Source organism: Podarcis erhardii (genome assembly GCF_964252035.2).
Source record: "Podarcis erhardii genome assembly, chromosome: 4".
NCBI lineage: Eukaryota > Metazoa > Chordata > Lepidosauria > Squamata > Lacertidae > Podarcis > Podarcis erhardii.
The window spans coordinates 60,895,817-60,914,122 of record NC_138508.1 but is presented as its reverse complement, the minus strand read 5'-3'; the positions used below and the strand labels follow the sequence as shown (position 1 = coordinate 60,914,122).

At 43.3% G+C, this 18,306-nt stretch overlaps 2 protein-coding genes and 1 long non-coding RNA gene across 6 annotated transcripts in view; 1 reads left to right on the top strand and 2 right to left on the bottom strand.

The window, feature by feature from the left end:
* Positions 1–3,112, bottom strand: part of RPGR (retinitis pigmentosa GTPase regulator) — a 43,939-nt gene extending 40,827 nt beyond the window's left edge. For 2 of the 3 annotated variants that reach the window (XM_081858862.1, XM_081858859.1), the window contains exons 1-2: positions 2,956–3,112; positions 1,131–1,256 (exon numbers count right to left, since the gene is read on the bottom strand). In XM_081858862.1, coding sequence (XP_081714988.1) covers positions 1,131–1,256; positions 2,956–3,097 — 268 coding nt within the window. In that variant the 5' untranslated portion in view covers positions 3,098–3,112. Of the gene's footprint in view, positions 1–1,130; positions 1,257–1,452; positions 1,553–2,955 lie in introns of those variants that run through there. The other variant, XM_081858860.1, reaches the window with a different exon arrangement.
* Positions 3,113–4,931: 1,819 nt separating this feature from the next.
* The window catches only part of OTC (ornithine transcarbamylase), a 33,719-nt gene continuing 20,344 nt past the window's right edge, over positions 4,932–18,306 (top strand). The window contains exons 1-5 of the mRNA XM_081858907.1: positions 4,932–5,284; positions 9,328–9,475; positions 11,386–11,467; positions 14,254–14,341; positions 15,430–15,583. Of these exons, the coding sequence (XP_081715033.1) occupies positions 5,208–5,284; positions 9,328–9,475; positions 11,386–11,467; positions 14,254–14,341; positions 15,430–15,583 (549 nt within the window). The 5' untranslated portion in view covers positions 4,932–5,207. The remainder of the gene's footprint in view (positions 5,285–9,327; positions 9,476–11,385; positions 11,468–14,253; positions 14,342–15,429; positions 15,584–18,306) is intronic.
* The window catches only part of LOC309340253, a 42,241-nt gene continuing 33,254 nt past the window's right edge, over positions 9,320–18,306 (bottom strand). For both annotated transcript variants that reach the window (XR_014155885.1, XR_014155886.1), the window contains exons 8-11: positions 17,112–17,211; positions 15,063–15,174; positions 11,349–11,397; positions 9,320–9,445 (exon numbers count right to left, since the gene is read on the bottom strand). This is a non-coding gene — a long non-coding RNA (uncharacterized lncRNA). The remainder of the gene's footprint in view (positions 9,446–11,348; positions 11,398–15,062; positions 15,175–17,111; positions 17,212–18,306) is intronic.

The following is an 18,306-nucleotide window of genomic DNA, read 5'->3' as shown; positions in this document are numbered from 1 at the left end:
AGATGTTCCCATTTCCCAGGGACAGTCCCCGGATTTACAAATCAGTCCTTAGACAAAATCCATCTGTTTAGTAGGAAGTTGAAAAGTGTCCTCGGATTCAGTGAAAAAAATTTGGTAACCTTACTCTAACATTAGGAATAGGATTGTACTGTAAGTATTTTTCAAAATTGATACCAGTGGACTGGTCTCCCAAAGAGATTGTTCAGATGATCTTTGAACATCAGCGCTTGTTTTTAAGTCTTTGATCATCATATTTCAGCCAGTTCTAGTCCTGGGTTAATGTTGACTTGTAAACTGCAGTGCTTCAGTTGCTGCTGAATTTTGGTATTATCACCAAGTATACAATTTCAAGGAACTTGTGAAATTTACTTTAGGAGTAACAATTATTGCTTTATTGCTTATTGTTTCTTGAGATTGCAAGCTGCTCTGAGAAGCCTCCCTTCTCTTGATGATAGAAAATATTGGATAAATATATATAAAGTAAATCACCGAGAGACTGAATTTTGAATTAATCAAGAAACAGCTTTTTTATGATACATTTTAAAGTTTTTAGACCAGGGAGATGCAAACAAAGCTCATGGCATGTATCTCAACATGAAAAGACACCTAAATTTCCATTTCACATTTACATAAGTATTAGGATAATAGCACTATATCAATTTAAATAAGAATGTATGGGAGTATCTTATATTGTGTTTGTTTTGTGTGTGTGTGTATTTTATATATATCTTTGTTCTTTTTCTCCCCCTCACTTTTCCTTCTTTTTTCTGTATTAATTTCTTTTAATTGGAATTACTTCAATAAAATATAAATAAATAAAGACTTCCATTTCACAAACACAGGAAGGTCATGTTACCATCTTGCAAACATCATTACTTCTGAATAACATCCAAGTCTGCCTCAGGACTGGGCCTTCATAATGCAATGCAATGCATGCTTTCTTCGAAGTATATCCCACTAGATACAATAGGTCTTAGTCTCAAGTAAGTGGGTTCAGACTGCTAACACAGTGTGATCAGGACAGGAAACTTCACAATAAAATATTTTGAATTTGTGAAAATACTAGTACAATGCTAACTTTTTTCCTGAAATGCTGCTAAAGTAATTAAAAGAAAACCTTAAACACTAACCTGTTACAACAGAAGTATGTTCATCTCCGCATGATATGTGAAAAGGCTTATCATTTTTAAACCAAAACTTGCTAGGCACATTATCGGCAAATTTGCTTTTTCCAAATGTGAATACAGCACCTGATTCTAAAAAAGAAAAAAAATAGCGTAAATATTGAATTCTATTTCATACTTTACTCCTAACAGCATTCTTTCAGAGAAAATGGCATCTGGAAGAAACCTCAAAAGTAATCTAGTTCAGCTTGGTCCTGACGCAGGAAATTCACTGCTATGGTACACTCACCTTCTGCTTAGAAATCTCTAAAAAAGGAGAGTGTATCACCTTTAGAAGCAGTCTGTTCCACTGCTGAACAGCTCATGCTGTTAGGAAGTTCTTATGTTTAATCTAAAATGTTCTTGTAATTTGAACCAATTGGTTGCAACCTACAAGCTGGAACAGGGGAAAACACACAACTATGTAACAGCCCTTCAGGTATTTTAATTTTCCAAAATCTGTGGTGTACTTTTCTGCCCTTGGTGTCCGAAGTTCTGCTAATATAGAGACAAATATTTTATTAAATTGTCCAAATACTTTATCAGATATGACAAGCAGTGCTGTTAGGTACAGGCGAGATTCCTTATTTCAAGTTGGAAACAGAAGTAGCAAGAAAACAAAGGCTGCAATCCTCAACAGCAACCTCAGAACAAACCCTACTGAACTTTTATGAGAGTTGCTTCTGGGTGCACATTAATAGTATAGCTCTATTAAAAAGTTTTCCTGGGAGCAGGTGAGGCCAAAATAAAAAAGTGGGTACCAGTTACTTTTAACACTTTAATTCAATGAGTCTTTGCGAATAAGAACATTTTAAGAGCTTGATGGATCAGGCCAATGGCCCATCTAGTCCAGTGTCCTGTTCTCACAGTGGCCAACCTGTGGGAAGCTGGCAGGCAGGACCCAGGCAGAAGAGCATTCTCCCCTTCTGCAGTTTCCAGTAACTGGTATTCAGAAGCATATTGCCTCCAACCATGGAAACAGAGCCTAGTCGTTCTGGCTAGTAGCCATGAATAGACATATCCTCCTTGAATGTGTCCAATTCTTTCTTTTTAAAAAAGCCTTCCAAGTCACACTGCCTGCTGTGGGAGCGAATTCCCAGTTTGAGTATACAATGGTACCTCGGGTTAAGTACTTAATTCTTTCCGGAGGTCCGTACTTAACCTGAAACTGTTCTTAACCTGAAGCACCACTGTAGCTAATGGGGCCTCCTGCTGCCGCCAGAGCACGATTTCTGTTCTTATCCTGAAGCACTATTTCTGGGTTAGTAGAGTCTGTAACCTGAAGCGTATGTAACCTGCCTGAAGCATATGTAACCCAAGTTACCACTGTACACTACATGAAGAGGTGTGTGACAGGCCCTATATCTGACCTTTTAATCATTTCCCTCACTCTTCTGGAATGAAACATGTGGCCTAAAAATAACGCCCTAAAATACAATGTGCGACTCTGCATAATGGGGCTGAAAACACTGAGGGCGTTTTACTTACTTGGAAATAAGTCCCCCCCAAGAAGTAAATGGGACTTACTCCTGAGCAAGCACGGGCTAGAAATGGGTTCAAACTCTCCTGAGTCTGAAGCAAATTGCCCGCCTTCTCCCTGCTTCTACCGTGCAATGCGGAGGTAATAAAGAGCAAAGTGGGGGGAGAGGAGAGAAAAACAACATGGAGCCGGCGGGGAACTTGCCGCGCGCTCGCCTCGCGGGGCCCGCAGATGACGACAGAAGCAGGCGAGGGGCGCCGGCACCAACCAACTAGCTTCCCGAGACGAGGGGGGGACAGGACTGGGACTCACCGGGCACCTGCTCATCGGCCTCCCCCATGACAGGCTCGAGGGGGAGGCGCCTGGGAGACAGAAGGAAGCGCCAGCAGCCTGGATCCCGGAAGTAAACAAACCGCCTGCCACTAGCAACGGAGACCGCTAGAGCAGCGACCATAGAGTCGCCTGCAAGCCGGGGTAGAGCGTCATCTCCAAGTACCATAGAGCCAGTTAATTACCATAGAGGTTTTCTTTCTTAAAAAAACAAAGAAACAAAAAACCCTCCTCAAAATATTGCTTTTACGAAAGTTAGCGGTTGAATAGTTCAATTGGCAATTAGCAAGACTCCTCCATGAGCATTGCAAAATGGTGGGCACCGAGAACAGGGGACATTCCCACTTGGAAACTTTCCAAGGGCATTTCATTTATTACACATTTATACCTCCCGTTAGATCATTGTTCGCTGTGCCAATGTTATTCTCAAAACCAGCGCTTTTTCCCCCTAGAAGAAGAGGTGCAGGAACTCCCAGGAGTGAATGGCCCAGGGTCACCCGGCGAGTTTCAAGGGTTAGCAGGAATTGGGCAAAGTCTCCTGTTGCAGGAAAAATCCGAGGGCTCCCTTGGACAAAACAAAGACACCAACCAGGATAACTTGGAGCAAAACAGCAGCCTGTAGGCTTGGCCTTTATTGAACTGTTGCAACAGGGTATTCCCCTCACGTGCAGGAGAGAGGAAAGACCCAGAAGAATAGTGTGCAAGGTCTTATAAAAACTTTTGAAATTCCCCTCCTCTAGGTCTAGCCCACCCCCAGAAACATCATGCATACATTACAGAAAGGAGGGGTTGAGGGAGGCATACATTACAGAAAGGAGGGGCTGAGGGAGGAGTTGTGGTGGTAACATGAGTGTCTTGTCACCTGGCTGGTTCCTCCTTTCCCCCTCCCCATGAGTGCTTTCCAGAGGACAAAGGGCAGTTTGCAGTTTCCTGCCCCCTGAGGGAAGATCTGATCAGTGTCCTTTGTTTGAATCCACTCCCATATGCAGGTTCTCTGTGATCTTGATTGTCTTCTGTCTGGGATCATCAGGGTTGGTATGGGCAGGGCTCCTGTGTATGTGCTGAGACCAAGACTAAGCCACCCCCCTTTGTTAGTTCTTGTCATATGGAGTAAAATAAGAATGGAACAGTGCAAATCCAATGTATGGTTGATTTTCTATGAATTTATAACAGAAATGTGGCGTTGTAACAGAAATGTGGCGTATGTAGTGTGTGAGTGTGAAGTTTATACAAACAGAATGATTGGGGTGGGGGGGTTCCTGCTACACTCCTTAGTCCGAAGCAATGTGTAACATTGGCTTTCTTTGGCCAACTGTTGGAAATCGAAGACTCACAGATTCATAGAGTTGGAAGGGATCCCGAGGGTCCTCTAGTCCTACCCCCAGGCTAAATATATCTATCTTTAGCTATGAAAGAAGCTGCACCTATTGAATGTCAGCCTTTTAAAAACATGGAATAGTTCCTCAATTTGCTTTCTTTTTGATGTACAGTTTTTCCATATAAATAAAAATCTAAAAAGTAAACAAATGCCTAATTTATAAATAAATTTATAATAAATGCCCCATAAATAGGAGAGAGGAAAGAAGACTGCAGGAATTGGGTTTCTGTAAGGCTCTGGGTCTGTGTGGAGCAAGTCCATCACACCTGTAAGACTTGGTGTCTGTATTGAGCAGGGGTAGGCAACCTAAGGCCCGTGGGCCAGATGTGGCCCAATCACCTTCTCAATCCAGCCCACAGACAGTCCGGGAATCAGCTTTTTTTTACATGAGTAGAATGTGTCCTTTTATTTAAAATGCATCTCTGAGTTATTTGTGGGGCATAGGAATTCATTCATTTTCCCCAAAAAAATATAGTCCGGCCCACCACAAGGTCTGAGGGATGGTGGGCTGGGCCATGGCTGAAAGAGGTTGCTGACCCCTGGTATTGAGAGGGGGGAGTGGCCTTGCTACACAATGAGAAGACCTTTGGCAGCCTAGTAAATGTCTCAACTGGGCTGTAGATTTTGCTGTGTGTTTAAGGACAAAACCCATGGGTTTTGCAACTCTCCTAACTAATGACACTTACCCATAGTATTTGCATAAGATTACATACCGTGAATCCCTGAGCAGATCTCACAACTGCTAGAGATAGCACTGTCTCGTGATAGTTTTACCTTTGCTCTTTCACTGAATGCATTCACTATTTCATCTAAGTTTAATAAGGTGACTATAACTATATCTTAGCATTCAGTAAATATGCTGTTTAATGTTCGGTCCCTGTTCAATGTTGGGAATGCAAGCAAGATCAGCAAGCATCTGGTGCAATGTATTCGGTAAGTGTTTAAATGCCACACAACAACAGAGCTGGTGGAACATCCTGGGCTATCTACTCCAGTTTTTAGCAACTACAAGATTGCTGAGATGGGCAAATCATATCTCCCTCTGTTGCTTAGCAGCATTCATTCAACCAAGAAACTAAAGCAAAGAAATTATATAGGAAAATTGATATGTCAGAGCAATTACCATCACTGTTTTTTGTTTGCAGATGTTGTCTGACAATTTCATATACTTGAAATAAATTTGCATGCTTATTTCAAACCCAATAGAATTGTATTCTATTATTTATCAATAGCTCCAACTCTCTCTGGAATAGTTGTGATCATGTGAAGGCCTCTTTTTGGCAGGATGGGAGTGAGTACCCTTAGAAATATTTTTTGCACATCCTGCTGAGTGGGGCTCTGGACTTCTGTTTCAAAGTCCTGCCCTGATGGCACCATAACTTTATAAAGAATAAACTGGAATCATTCACTATTTTGTTAAATGTCTTTTGTTGTTTTCACTTGTTTTGTTAAATACTTACAGAATAGTTGTTTGAGGCAGCAAAAATATTAACTAGGAAGGCTCCTGATATGAACACAGTATCTGAATGGCATTGTTCAAAGCCCTAACTATTGCAGATATGGAAAAACCAATGGATATTGTGTGACTACTGGGGTGTGTGGATGTGGGTGTATGAAAGCAAATGTTGTGAGCATACTGATCTTTTTTTGTTTATTATTGGAATGTGCATTGTAGAACACTGGGAAATTATTATTATTATTTTCGTAATTTTAATGGAAGTATATAAAAGAAGGGAACAATAATTTTCAAATGACTTACAGTCCCATTATTAATATATAAACACAACACCATTTATTATTTATTCCCCGCCTATCTGCCTGAGATTCCCCAGCCACTCATGGTAAAGGTAGTGACTGTTATGTAGTGAAGTTTCACCCTGGGCCAGCAGGGGGATACTGTAGATAGTTTTCACTCAGATCTGTAGATAGTTTTCACTCAGGTCCACGTCAGTTATTTTAGGCGGGAAACTCTGGGTTGTTGTTGCTACAATGTTGACAGCCGGCTGCCTATAAAAGCAGGCCGGCTGAGCTGTTTGCTAGTCAGTTCTATTCCAGCTTACAAAATAAAGAGCTGCTTTGGAGAAATCGCTGTGTCGTCTGCTATGTCAACCCACAACTTAACACTGGCGACGAAGGTGGGATGGATGGACATCAGAGCACAGCCAGATGCGGCCAGCCTCTGAACTGAGCTGAATCACTGAGCTGAATCACAGAGCGAAATCACTGAGCGAAATCACTGGACAGAACCAATTCAGAGCTGACTGTTCTGGCTAGAGCACTGTGTTCCATCCATCGCCCTTCACGCCGGCATCGGAATCATGGCTTCACTTGTGCCTCTACCGCCGTTTGCGCCAGCCTCTGAATCATGGGACTCCTACCTCGCTCGGTTCGACTGCTACCTCCAAGCCAACGAGCTGACAGAAGTATCAAAGGAGCGGAAGCGGGGCCTATTCCTCAGCCTCTGTGGGCCTGAGGTGTTTGAGACAGCCCGAGCATTGGGTGCGCCTGAAGCAGTCCAGGCAACACCATGGGACACAATCCAAAAGAAGCTCCGCAACCACTACGCACCAAAGCCGTCCAAGATTGCTGCCCGCCATGCGTTCTACCACCGGAACCAGGCAGAGGGGGAGTCAATCAACAACTACACCACCGCCCTGCGACAGGCTGCAATGCACTGCGAGTTCCGAGACTTAGACGATGCCCTGATGGATCAAATCGTCTCTGGGGTCCGGGACATCCATCTGCAACGGCGTCTCCTCGCCAAGCCAGACCTCACGCTACAGAAAGCCATTGAGGAGGCTGTGGCCTCAGAAGCTGCTGAACGCTCCACCCAGGAGATCCGCAAGTCCAGCAGCCTGTGTCTTGATAGGAAGCCAGTTCCGGTGCATAATGAAGAGGCCAGCAGTGATGAGGCATCCTCCAGTGAAGACGATGACGTGCACCAGACAAAGCGGGAGCGCAGGAAGTTCCAACAGAAGTCCAAGGGCCAACCAGAATGTGCAACCATTCCCGTGCCAAGTGTCGATTCAGAGACGCCATCTGTAGGAAGTGTTCCAGAAGGGGCCACATTGCTAAGGTCTGCCGATCGGCTCCGTCTGACACCCCCCCTTCACCGACTCGCAAGTCCAAGTCTTCACTCCAGTCTGCCAAGGAAAGTTGTTTCGCTCTCACCAACTGCCGCTGCCCGTCTGGAACCATGATTGGCCAAACCGACTCGCCTACGCGACGCAAGCTGAACGTCACGGTGCTCATTGAAGGAGCTCCATGTGACATGGAGATCGACACTGGGTCTACCCTGTCCATCGTGTCTTGGAGCACCATCAAAAGACTGGTACCCAGAGTGTCCAAAAGGCAACTCGACTCTCACCGCGTACACCTGAGAGACTACCAGGGAAACGACATTCCCGTGGTAGGCGTTGGCCGGTTCCGGATCGCCTTCAAGGATTTTTCGGGCCTGCTCCGGTTGGTGGTGGTCGAAGGTCAGCGGCCAAGCCTCCTAGGGCTAGACTGGTTTGATGCCCTCGGCCTGGAAGTCACCGGCATCAACTGCATCTCTAACACAGAGACTGAGGGTCTGGTCAAAGACTTTGCCGAGGTTTTTGACCGCACCTTGGGGCAATATACAGGTACGCCCATCTCCTTTAGCCTTGATCCACAAGTCGCCCCCATCAAGCTAAAGCCACGCCGGGTTCCCTTTGCTCTCAAGGCTAAGGTGGACGAACAACTGGACAAACTGATCGCCCAAGGAGTTTTGGAGCCGGTTGACCACGCCAAGTGGGAAACCCCCATCGTCACGCCTGTCAAGCCAGACGGATCGGTGAGAATCTGTGCTGACTACAAGTGCACGATCAACAAGGCACTTCAGCAGCACGCTTATCCGGTTCCTGTTGTCCAACACCTGCTGCATTCCCTGGGTGAGGGTAAGGTCTTCGCTAAGCTGGACCTTGCCCAAGCCTATCAACAACTGCCCGTCGATTATGCCACTGCTGAAGCCCAGACGATCGTCACCCACCGAGGGGCATTCCGTTGCCGCCGGTTGCAGTTCGGGGTGAGTGTGGCTCCTGGCATCTTCCAAAGCCTTATGGAGCGTCTCCTGCAAGGGCTTCCGGGCGTGGTACCATATTTTGATGACGTCTTGGTGTCCGCAGACTCACACCAGCAGCTGTTTGAGCGCCTCCGTGCCATGCTGACCAGGTTCCAAGAGGCCGGGCTCAAGGTAAAGAGGGAGAAGTGCCAGATCGCCGTTCCACAGGTAGAGTTCCTGGGCTATCTTATCGACGCCTCCGGCCTCCACCCGACCACATCCAAGATCCGCGCTATCCAGCAGGCCCCCATCCCAAAGAACAAGACGGAGTTGCAGGCGTTCCTGGGGCTGCTGAACTTTTATAACATGTTCCTGCCCCACAAAGCCACAGTGGCTGAGCCTCTTCACCGACTCCTTAGCACAAAGACGCCTTGGGCCTGGGGTCATCGGGAGACGGCGGCCTTCAACGCGGTCAAGGCTCTCCTTTCATCGGACCGTGTGCTGGTACAGTACAGTGAATCCAGGCCGCTGGTCCTTGCCTGCGACTTACAGCCCCATTATTAATATATAAACACAACACCATTTATTATTTATTCCCCGCCCATCTGCCTGAGATTCCCCAGCCACTCATGGTAAAGGTAGTGACAGTGCCACATAGTGCAAACAAAGGCAGAATCTCCCCCTACCCCATGCACACATCAGCAATGGTTTCCCCAAGTGTAATTCTTCACACGTTTCCATAGTAGCAATATGCATATATAATACTGAAGAACAACAAATTCTTTTATTTTTCTTGATTATTTACAGTGCACTTGTATCCTGGTGCCATGCATTTGTAGAGCATTGTGCCTTTGAGCCAATAACCTGGGACCACAACTTGACAGTGGTTATTTCAGAATACAAAATTCTGAATTATGAGGTAGTTGAACTTCTTTTGTCATTTCCCTTGGAGATACAGGCATGGGCCACAACCTACTAAAACTCCCACCCAGCTGAAAGGCCGGGACCTTCTGACACTGCAAAATTATTCAGCTGAAGACATCAAATATTTGTTGTGGGTGGCAGCAGATCTGAAGGAAAGAATCAAATGTAAAGGAGAGGTATGTAACATTTGCAGTATGAATTCTCTTACCCCCATGTCTTTTTAGTTGTACACATGACCTTAGCCACAATCCATAGCTATCATGTATCTGCCTTCTGGTTTCTTAAGAAATACTGTGCTTTTATGTGTTTCCCTTGAATTCAGCTTCAATCCGGATTTATAAAAAGAACCACCTAGCTGTGTTCTGGGTGCTGGGTGCTGCCTAGTTTGGGATTTGAATCCTTGATGGTGGGTAGGAGGGAACAGGAAAAGTCAGGGGTCAGCAAACGTTTTCAGCAGGGGGCTGTTCCACTGTCCCTCAGACCTTGTGGGGGACCGGACTTTTGGGGGGGGGGACTGAACGAATTCCTATGCCCCACAAATAACCCGGAGATGCATTTTGAATAAAAGCACACATTCTACTAATGTAAAAACACGCTGATTCCCGGATCGTCCGTGGGCTGGATATAGAAGGCGATTGAGCAGGATCAGGCTCCTGGGCCTTAGTTTGCCTACCCTTGGGAAAAGTAGACCATGTGATCTTCAAAGTGAAATGAAGATTCCCACCTTCCACCCACAAAGTTTAGAAGGGTTGTGTTTGAGAAATTGTTTGGGCTTTCAATGTTAAAAATAAAGAAAAAGAAAGCTTACCATATTCTAGAAATAGAAATCTAACCAGAACTGAAATGTATGAAGACGAAAAAAAATATTTGGCATATTCTCCTACCTCACAATTATCTGGGGTAGGGGAATCACATTTATATCCTCTCTCTCTCTCTCTCTCTCTCTCTCTCTCTCACACACACACACACACACACACCAGCATTCCCAGTTGGGGGAGGGGCAACTGAGTCTGTGTCGTGTGTGTGTGTGAATGTGAATGCACATCTGCAGTTTACATGTCATTTCAGCTCTCAGCATATTGGCGGGGACAGGGTGTGTAAAGCTTCAGTGGAATTCTACATGCAGAGCAGCACTAGAGGGAGTAAAGAAACTAGTAACTAGGTCACTTCCAAGGCACAGAAGTCCTGAATGTGACAAATTGACAGGATAATTGCCTTAGACTGAAACAAGTATTAAGATTTCATTTTTCTAATGGAGCCCTTAAAGTAAGATACAAAAGTGAAATATTAAATACTTTCAAAATTCAAACCTGCATTCTTAGGTTTTATCAGATATTGAATAGTTAAACATGTTTTTATTTCAGCTTGGCAAGAACTTCTAGGATTTGGCCAGCTCCTCCAACCGTGTTGTAATTAAGCCACTCTAAGTAACATTAAGGGACACGGGTGGCGCTGTGGGTTAAACCACAAAGCCTAGGACTTGCCGATCAGAAGGTCGGCGGTTTGAATCCCCACGACGGGGTGAGCTCCCATTGCTCGGTCCCTGCTCCTGCCAACCTAGCAGTTCGAAAGCACGTCAAAGTGCAAGTAGATAAATAGGTACCGCTCCGGCGGGAAGGTAAACAGCGTTTCCACGTGCTGCTCTGGTTTCACCAGAAGCGGCTTAGTCATGCTGGCCACATGATTCGGAAGCTGTACGCTGGCTCCCTCAGCCAATAAAGTGAGATGAGTGCCGCAACCCCAGAGTCGGTCACGACTGGACCTAATGGTCAGGGGTCCCTTTACCTTTAAGCAACATTCACCATTAGGAAGAAGCCATTCCCAGGACCTAAAGTGTAATTCTATTCAGAAGTCCTACTGAATTAAACTGGACTTACCGTACTCTCAGGCAAATAGGATTAGGACTGTAGACAAAGCAAACAACTGAGATGGAGCCTAATTCTGTCCTGTATATACTAAATGGACCTCACACCCATCTACATGTGGTATAGTGTTTGAAATTACTTTCAGGTGTAAAGCAGAAAGTTCAAAAATGTTTATTGTTCTTACTAGTGTGTCACAAGTTCTTTTCCTTCCTGTTTTTCAGGATTTGCCTTTGCTGCAAAGGAAATCATTAGCTATGATTTTTGAGAAAAGAAGTACAAGGACTAGATTATCTACAGAGACAGGTGAAAACAAGCCAAGAATTTGACAGTAAATATAGCCTCCTGTATTAACTGTATATTATTTACCTGCATATGATGAAATAACATTATTCAAAGTAAGAAGAAAAAACAAAAGAAAAATGAAATTGAAGTTTGGAAATTCCTTAAAAGTTGTTACTTAGCCATTAGTAGTTGAGCCATCTAGTTGACCATTAAAATCAAGTCATAATGGAATTTATAACAGAAAGTAATGGGCACAACACAACCAGCATTATGCCAACAAGACTTAACATTGCATAATTGCCAGGAACTGTTTGGGTATGCACAGTGCTTTTTTTCTTTCTAAAAAAATGTTTAGGGGGTACTCTCATTTTGACTCATAAAATCACCATTTTATAGAATCATAGAATCATAGAGTTGGAAGAGACCACAAGGGCCATCGAGTCCAACCCCCTAGTTCAAATCGGGAAATATCAATATAGTAAATGGACAAAAGTACAAAGATTCACAAAATGTTTAGGGGTATGCGTACCCCTGTGTACCCCCAGTAAAAAGCACTGGGTATACAGAATGTTATCTCTTTGGGGGCTTTAATAAACATTTCATTCTGCAAAACATTCAGACATGTCCAAAGTCCAGGGGGCCACTTGCAGCCCCCGGGCTGCTTTCAAACAGCCCGCCAGGCAATTTTGAAAAAACAATCTCTTGTGGCCCCCGAACACCTGGCCACCAAAGGCATTTCCTTTTTGCGGCTCATCACGAGCTCTCCCCTCTGTGCAGGGGGCATGGCAAGCCCCCATGCCATTAGGGAGTCCCCGGCTGAATCACTCCTTGGGTAGACCCAAAACAGGTCCAGAAGCAGCAGTGAGAGGGGAAAAGTTGCGTCCTATAGAGCGAAAAATACGGTACTTAATTGAGAAGGGGATTGTAATTAAAACACTGGGGCCTAATTTGAATAGCAGAGAGCCTGGTATCTGGTGGACAGTCCAAAGCACTCATCAGGAGAGCTATGAGATTCAGGTGAGGGTCAGATGCCTTGTCAATCCCAGCAGGTATATAACAGGAAGACCTGGCCTGCCCACGCAGGCCACCAGTCTCCTAAAGAGGAGAAACCTAGTATGGAAGACCTGTGTACAGTGGTACCTCGGGTTACAGATGCTTCAGGTTACAAACTCCACTAACCCAGAAATAGTACCTAGGGTTAAGAACAGAAATCATGCGGCGGCTGCGTGGTGGCAGTGGGAGGTCCCATTAGCTAAAGTGGTACCTCAGTTAAGAACAGTTTCAGGTTAAGAACAGACCTCCAGAACGAATTAAGTTCTTAACCCGAGGTACCACTGTATAGTACGCGGATCTGAAAGAGCCACAAAGGGTAAACCACCCAAGAGGTATGCTGAGGTCTTTGCTAAAACAGTCATAGCAGATACATCTGTTGTTAGTAACTCAGAGAAGGTTTGGGAACCTTCAAGCTTCCAAGAGATCCAAAGTTTAACCTCAGAGGATGCTGAGCCATGGTTAAATGCCATGAAGGCTGAACTTCTGTCTCCTCAACACCTAAGTGTAAATGTAAGTTAAACCCAACAATTTCTGTGGGGAGCAATGTTCACTTCATCAAATCTGGCCCTCTTTGAAAAAAGTTTGGACACCACTGGCTTAGGACAATGGTTGTGGTGCCATCTGCTGGTAAGGATACAAATTTTCCTAGTATATGACCCCAAGACAGGTTTAAAAGCTGGCAAGATTATACTTTTATACCTTTCTTATGACTAAAAATAATGCTTCATCCCAGAAAATATTATGAGCACGTTCCCAGAAGATATGTTGACAGATGTGTGGTGTTGTAAGATTTTCTAAATATAATTTTGGTTTTTTTAGGTTTCAAAATATATCTGCTTTTTGTGTTTTTAACTGTTTTTGATGTTTTGATTGTACATTGTCTTGAGATGCATGTGTAGAAAACAATCAGTAAAAAATAACAGGTTTGGGTATTACAAACAGCATCAATAGAGAAAAGATTGTGCGTATCTCTCTGTGAGATCTTCAACACATGTAACTTGTACATTGTTCTGGCATATACAGAGGTTATAGAAAGAGGCATTCCTTGACCACAAGTTTACAGTCTCTATAAGATCCGACACAAAAGGAAAAACAGAGGGAGCAGAGGGAGGAAAACCAACTTGGGTACTAATTCTTAGTTACATAATTGCTTTTGTTACGACCACCTTGATTGGAAACAGTGGAGGAAGCAAATGGTAGCCAGGCTAGTGGAGCAGGCCCTGCTAAAAGCTGATAGTTTTTAGCCAGGCTAGTGCTAAAAAGCTGATAGTTTTTAGCCTAAAAGCTGATAGTTTTTAGTGCTAAAAAGCTGATAGTTTTTAGCCAGGCCCTGCTAAAAGCTGATAGTTTTTAGCCAGGCTAGTGGAGCAGGCCCTGCTAAAAGCTGATAGTTCAGAGCTAAGTTTATTCAAATGCATCCATGATAAGAACATGGCATTCAGGTCTTTGAAAATATAACATTTTAAAAGACTCATAAATATTATATAAACTTCTCTTTTAAAAATAAAAACTTGAAATATTCTTTGGTACTAATGAAATTCTGAATGCTACTTTCTCCTGCATTTGGTTCACACATAGATTTGCCATCGGGATAGGGGAGGGCTCTTGCAGCTTTATGATAGTGGGAAAAGACATCAAGTCAAATCATCCCCATGTCTGCAGTTCTAAGGGAGAAGACATGTACTGGTAGTATGACTTGCCATAATACTTTGAAATGACAAAGGTAAAAGTCTTAATCATTGTATTTATTTTAGGATTTGCTGTCCTTGGTGGCCATCCCTGTTTCCTCACAACACAAGATATTCACCTGGGCATTAATGAAAGTATCACTGACACAGCACGGTTTGTACGACACCTTGTGTGACTGTTATTTCCTTTCTATATTTAGATGGTGAAAGCCATATTTCTATTGTTTTTAGGAATGTCCAAAATTGTTGCGCTTTTTTTGGGGGGGGCAAAGTTGTTTAGCCAAAAAAACATGATTGGCTTGATACAGGACAAAGTGTCACCTTTTGGAAATTCCCCCTGGGCGTCAATTTTGCCTTTGAAATCCCGGTAATGTCCGGGATTGCAGCCTTACAAAAGCACTAAAATTGCTTGAATTCAGCAACTTTCAAAACTTAGGGTGCATGAAGATTTTACTATGCATCCTATGTATTCACACCCTGCTCTTCAGCCAGAGAGGTTCCCAGAGTGGCTTTTAAATCAATAAAAGCAACACAACCTTTGCCCTCAGGTTTAGGTCTAAAAAGATAAAGACACAGAAGGAAGAAGGCGAACTCAGGCACCAAATTATTGATGTTGTATTCTTATAAAGGCCTTTTCAGATGGAAACAGAATCCTTGCAATTCAAAAACAGGCCTTGGTGGTCCAGCCTTCCTAGAAAGAGGTATAAAGTTGTTGAAGTTGCAGGATGGGGTCTTCGCCTTCCAGGCTAGCTGGAATTCACCATTTTCTTGTCATTTGTACTGTGGCATGCAGGCTTATTGGGGCCTCTCACCCTCAGAGCAGACAATGCTGGTAAACACAATTTGGGTTGTGAGTCTATGGTGAAAGTACTCACCGTGTTTTGTTTGTACACAGAATCTTCTCAGAAGATTCCTCAGAATGAAATCAGGAGAAAAACTAGTTCTGTAGTTTATAGCATAAACTGTCCATGCCTAAGTATTGCTTGGCTGGAAACAAGAAAATCACAAACTTTATTTACATTAAACAGTTCTTTGATATTGCTGTCTTCTAATTCTCTCTCTTTTCACTGCCTTATTTTTTTAAAAAAACATTTTCAGTGGTTAGCAGTCCACATTTTAAACCATCTGTATTTAACCATGTTGCGCAAGCACTTAAAATTATTCAGGCAGATTAACCATTATTAAAGTACTAATTTTCTATGAAAAATTGAGTGGGCTTTACATTTATTTTGCTTTCTGAAGGGTGTTGTCAACCATGACAGACGCAATCCTGGCACGAGTGTATAAACACGTTGATCTGGAGGTGCTGGCACAACACGCCACAATCCCAGTGATAAATGGACTGTCTGATTCTGACCATCCCCTCCAGATTTTAGCTGATTACCTTACACTCCAGGTAATACTCTCCTGTTCCCTGCTTAACTGCAAAGCTTTTAGCCAACTCAGCTTCTCTAAAAGTTCAGACCTAAATCCTAAATAGTTGAGATGTGGAAGGCTGCAAAAATATAAAAGTCTGTCACTGTGAGTGTGAGTTGTGAGCTGTTCAATTCTTTCTTCATTGGATGGACTTGGGCAGGCTGCTGTTTCCAGGCTCAATCACCCCCAACTGTAGTATGGGGTTATTAATACTGAGCCACCTTACACAACTGTGGTAAGGAATATTTATCCTGCTTTTAAATGCACTGCATAAATGCTAAGTATATTAAATTATTTTCTTTAGGACCTTGTTAGTGTCTGTCCACTCATCCAGCTGTTTAGAAATCAGGCATCCTGGTCCCTATCCAATGCCCCTCTACCTCTAATATTGTCTGTGTGTCAAGGCAAGGATTAAGGAAATGCCAAGGGTTTTGGTGGTAAAACCAGTTCAAGTAGCAACTTGCATTACATCTTCAAGCCATCTGTCATTTGGCCCACAGTTTCTGCACTTCATGAAATTCCTGCGTCAGTGTTCCTGGTGCAACTCCAGGGGAGCAACACAGTCGTCCATGATATGGTTCAGATCCAGTTCGGGGGAGCTAGCTATTAAATCTTTTATGACAATGGTCTTTGAAAATTCTCTCTGAAGTGATACATCAGGGGTGGGGGAAAGCTCTGACCCCCTAGAGGTTATTGGACCACAACTCCCACAACCCCAGACAAATGGCCATGCTGACTAGGGCTGATGGGAGTTGGAGTCTGACAACATCTGGAAGGCCACAGGTTCCCCCAGTCGTGATTTACATGGGCCTGAACTTCTAAATTGCAGTCATTCTGTAAAGCACCTAACTAAATGTGATCAGATTTCCAGGGCATCTTTCCTTCACAATGATGTTCACATAAATAGTGACATTTTAACCTCACCAATTCAACCTTTTTGACTGTGAACAACACTGAATCTTAGGTGGCAATTTGTGTTTGATATTGGTACCTCCCTCACTTTGGTGTTTTGTGTACAATTGTGTAAAGTGTAAACAACACATAAGCAGCCTTCCATTAAGCCTGGTGTGGGCAACATGGTTATTGGACTGCAGTTCCATCAACTCTGAGCAGGGCCATGCTGGCTGAGGTTGATGGGATTTTGATGTAGTATGTTGGCTACTCTTGTTCCAAAGATTCATTTAATTCATGTACATGTACCTGGGTATCCAGGACACAGGTGTTTAAGGATACAACCTGTCTTTGCTGTGGGAAACACCAGCATACTTATGGCAAAAAGATTAGCTGTACAAAGTGTGGCATCTCTTCTTTTGGCTAGATGAATCACACAAGTTAAGCTCTGAGTGGGTGTTCTTTGATTGCACATGGAGGAATCTGAAAAGTATTCATGCAGGAGGCTTAAAATGCTGTGGGAACCGTGCTGGGTGCAAAAATGGCTCTTTCCATAAATTCACATTTGGTGATGACTTGTTTCTATTAAAAGTATCATTCAAGGTGGGAAGAATTACCCAATTATAGAAGAGCAGGGTCTCTGGATACTCCATGAAGGTGGCGTCCAGCCAGGCTTTGTGAGCTGCTGTAGAAAGATGCAACACCTCAAATCAGGTCCTAACAAAAAGAGAAATGCTGGCCGCATTAGAATGCAGGGTGAATAAATCATTTCCAGCTGTTCATTTTGTCTGATAACCTTTGGAAGGCATTTCATCACCAAGAATTGACAGCTTTTCAGTAATTGCAAGTGACTCATGGTTCTTATGTAATAGTTCACTGCCTGCCAGCTGTACTAGCTGTTAGCATCCTGCCAGTTCCCTTCTAGGCTACCTGTTTAGAGAGAACAGTGCTATTATCCACATTTCTCTCTCTCTGTCTTGGCTTTTGTGGTTCAGGACATCGAGCATGACAGACGGTTCTAATACTTGACTCTTGTCATCTGATGAACTATGCTGGCTATCTCCACAGAGATTAGAGATATTAATAAAGAATAAATATCTGATTGTTTGGATAACAAGTTATTATTGGCTTTGGTTAGGGCTATTCTACCCCATGCTTCATCATCATAAGCAACAGTGACATTCAAATCTGCGCCAAGAAAAGTCATATTATGCAAATTAAAACAAATATTCATGAATTTATTTATTTTGCATAGTCTTTCCTGCTTCCTGCTTCATAAGCAGGGACAAGGAATTATTAGCAGCATGGAAGACCAACCCTTGATTGTTGGAAGTCTGCTCAGGCTTCATTGTTTTTTTTTTGAGGTATCACTTTCAAAGTATTATTTTCACATTATCTACATGTTTATAAGAAGAAAGCAGGATGCATGCATTCTAAAATAATGATGAATGAAAGTTACCCACATTGTGGCAAATTCTCCATCTAATATAAATGCAGTGCTAGAGTTCTGTGATCACAGGCATGTGAAATACACAGATAGCTATATATTTCCCTGTGTGCTAGAGAAGTATATGCATACTTATGTGCTAGAGAAGCATATGCTCTTGTATGGAACAAGTATAATGAATGGCTCCAGCTCATAGAAAATAAGGCAGGATATTGTCCATTAGTGTATAGGCCCTTAAGCAATTTCCTTAACCTTGGCTGGGATAATAATAGTGTATTGATTGACAGAATAATGTTAATATCCTGTAATGTTTATGACAAAGAAAGAATATGGGCAGTGGCAATTTGTTCAAAGGCAACATTCTT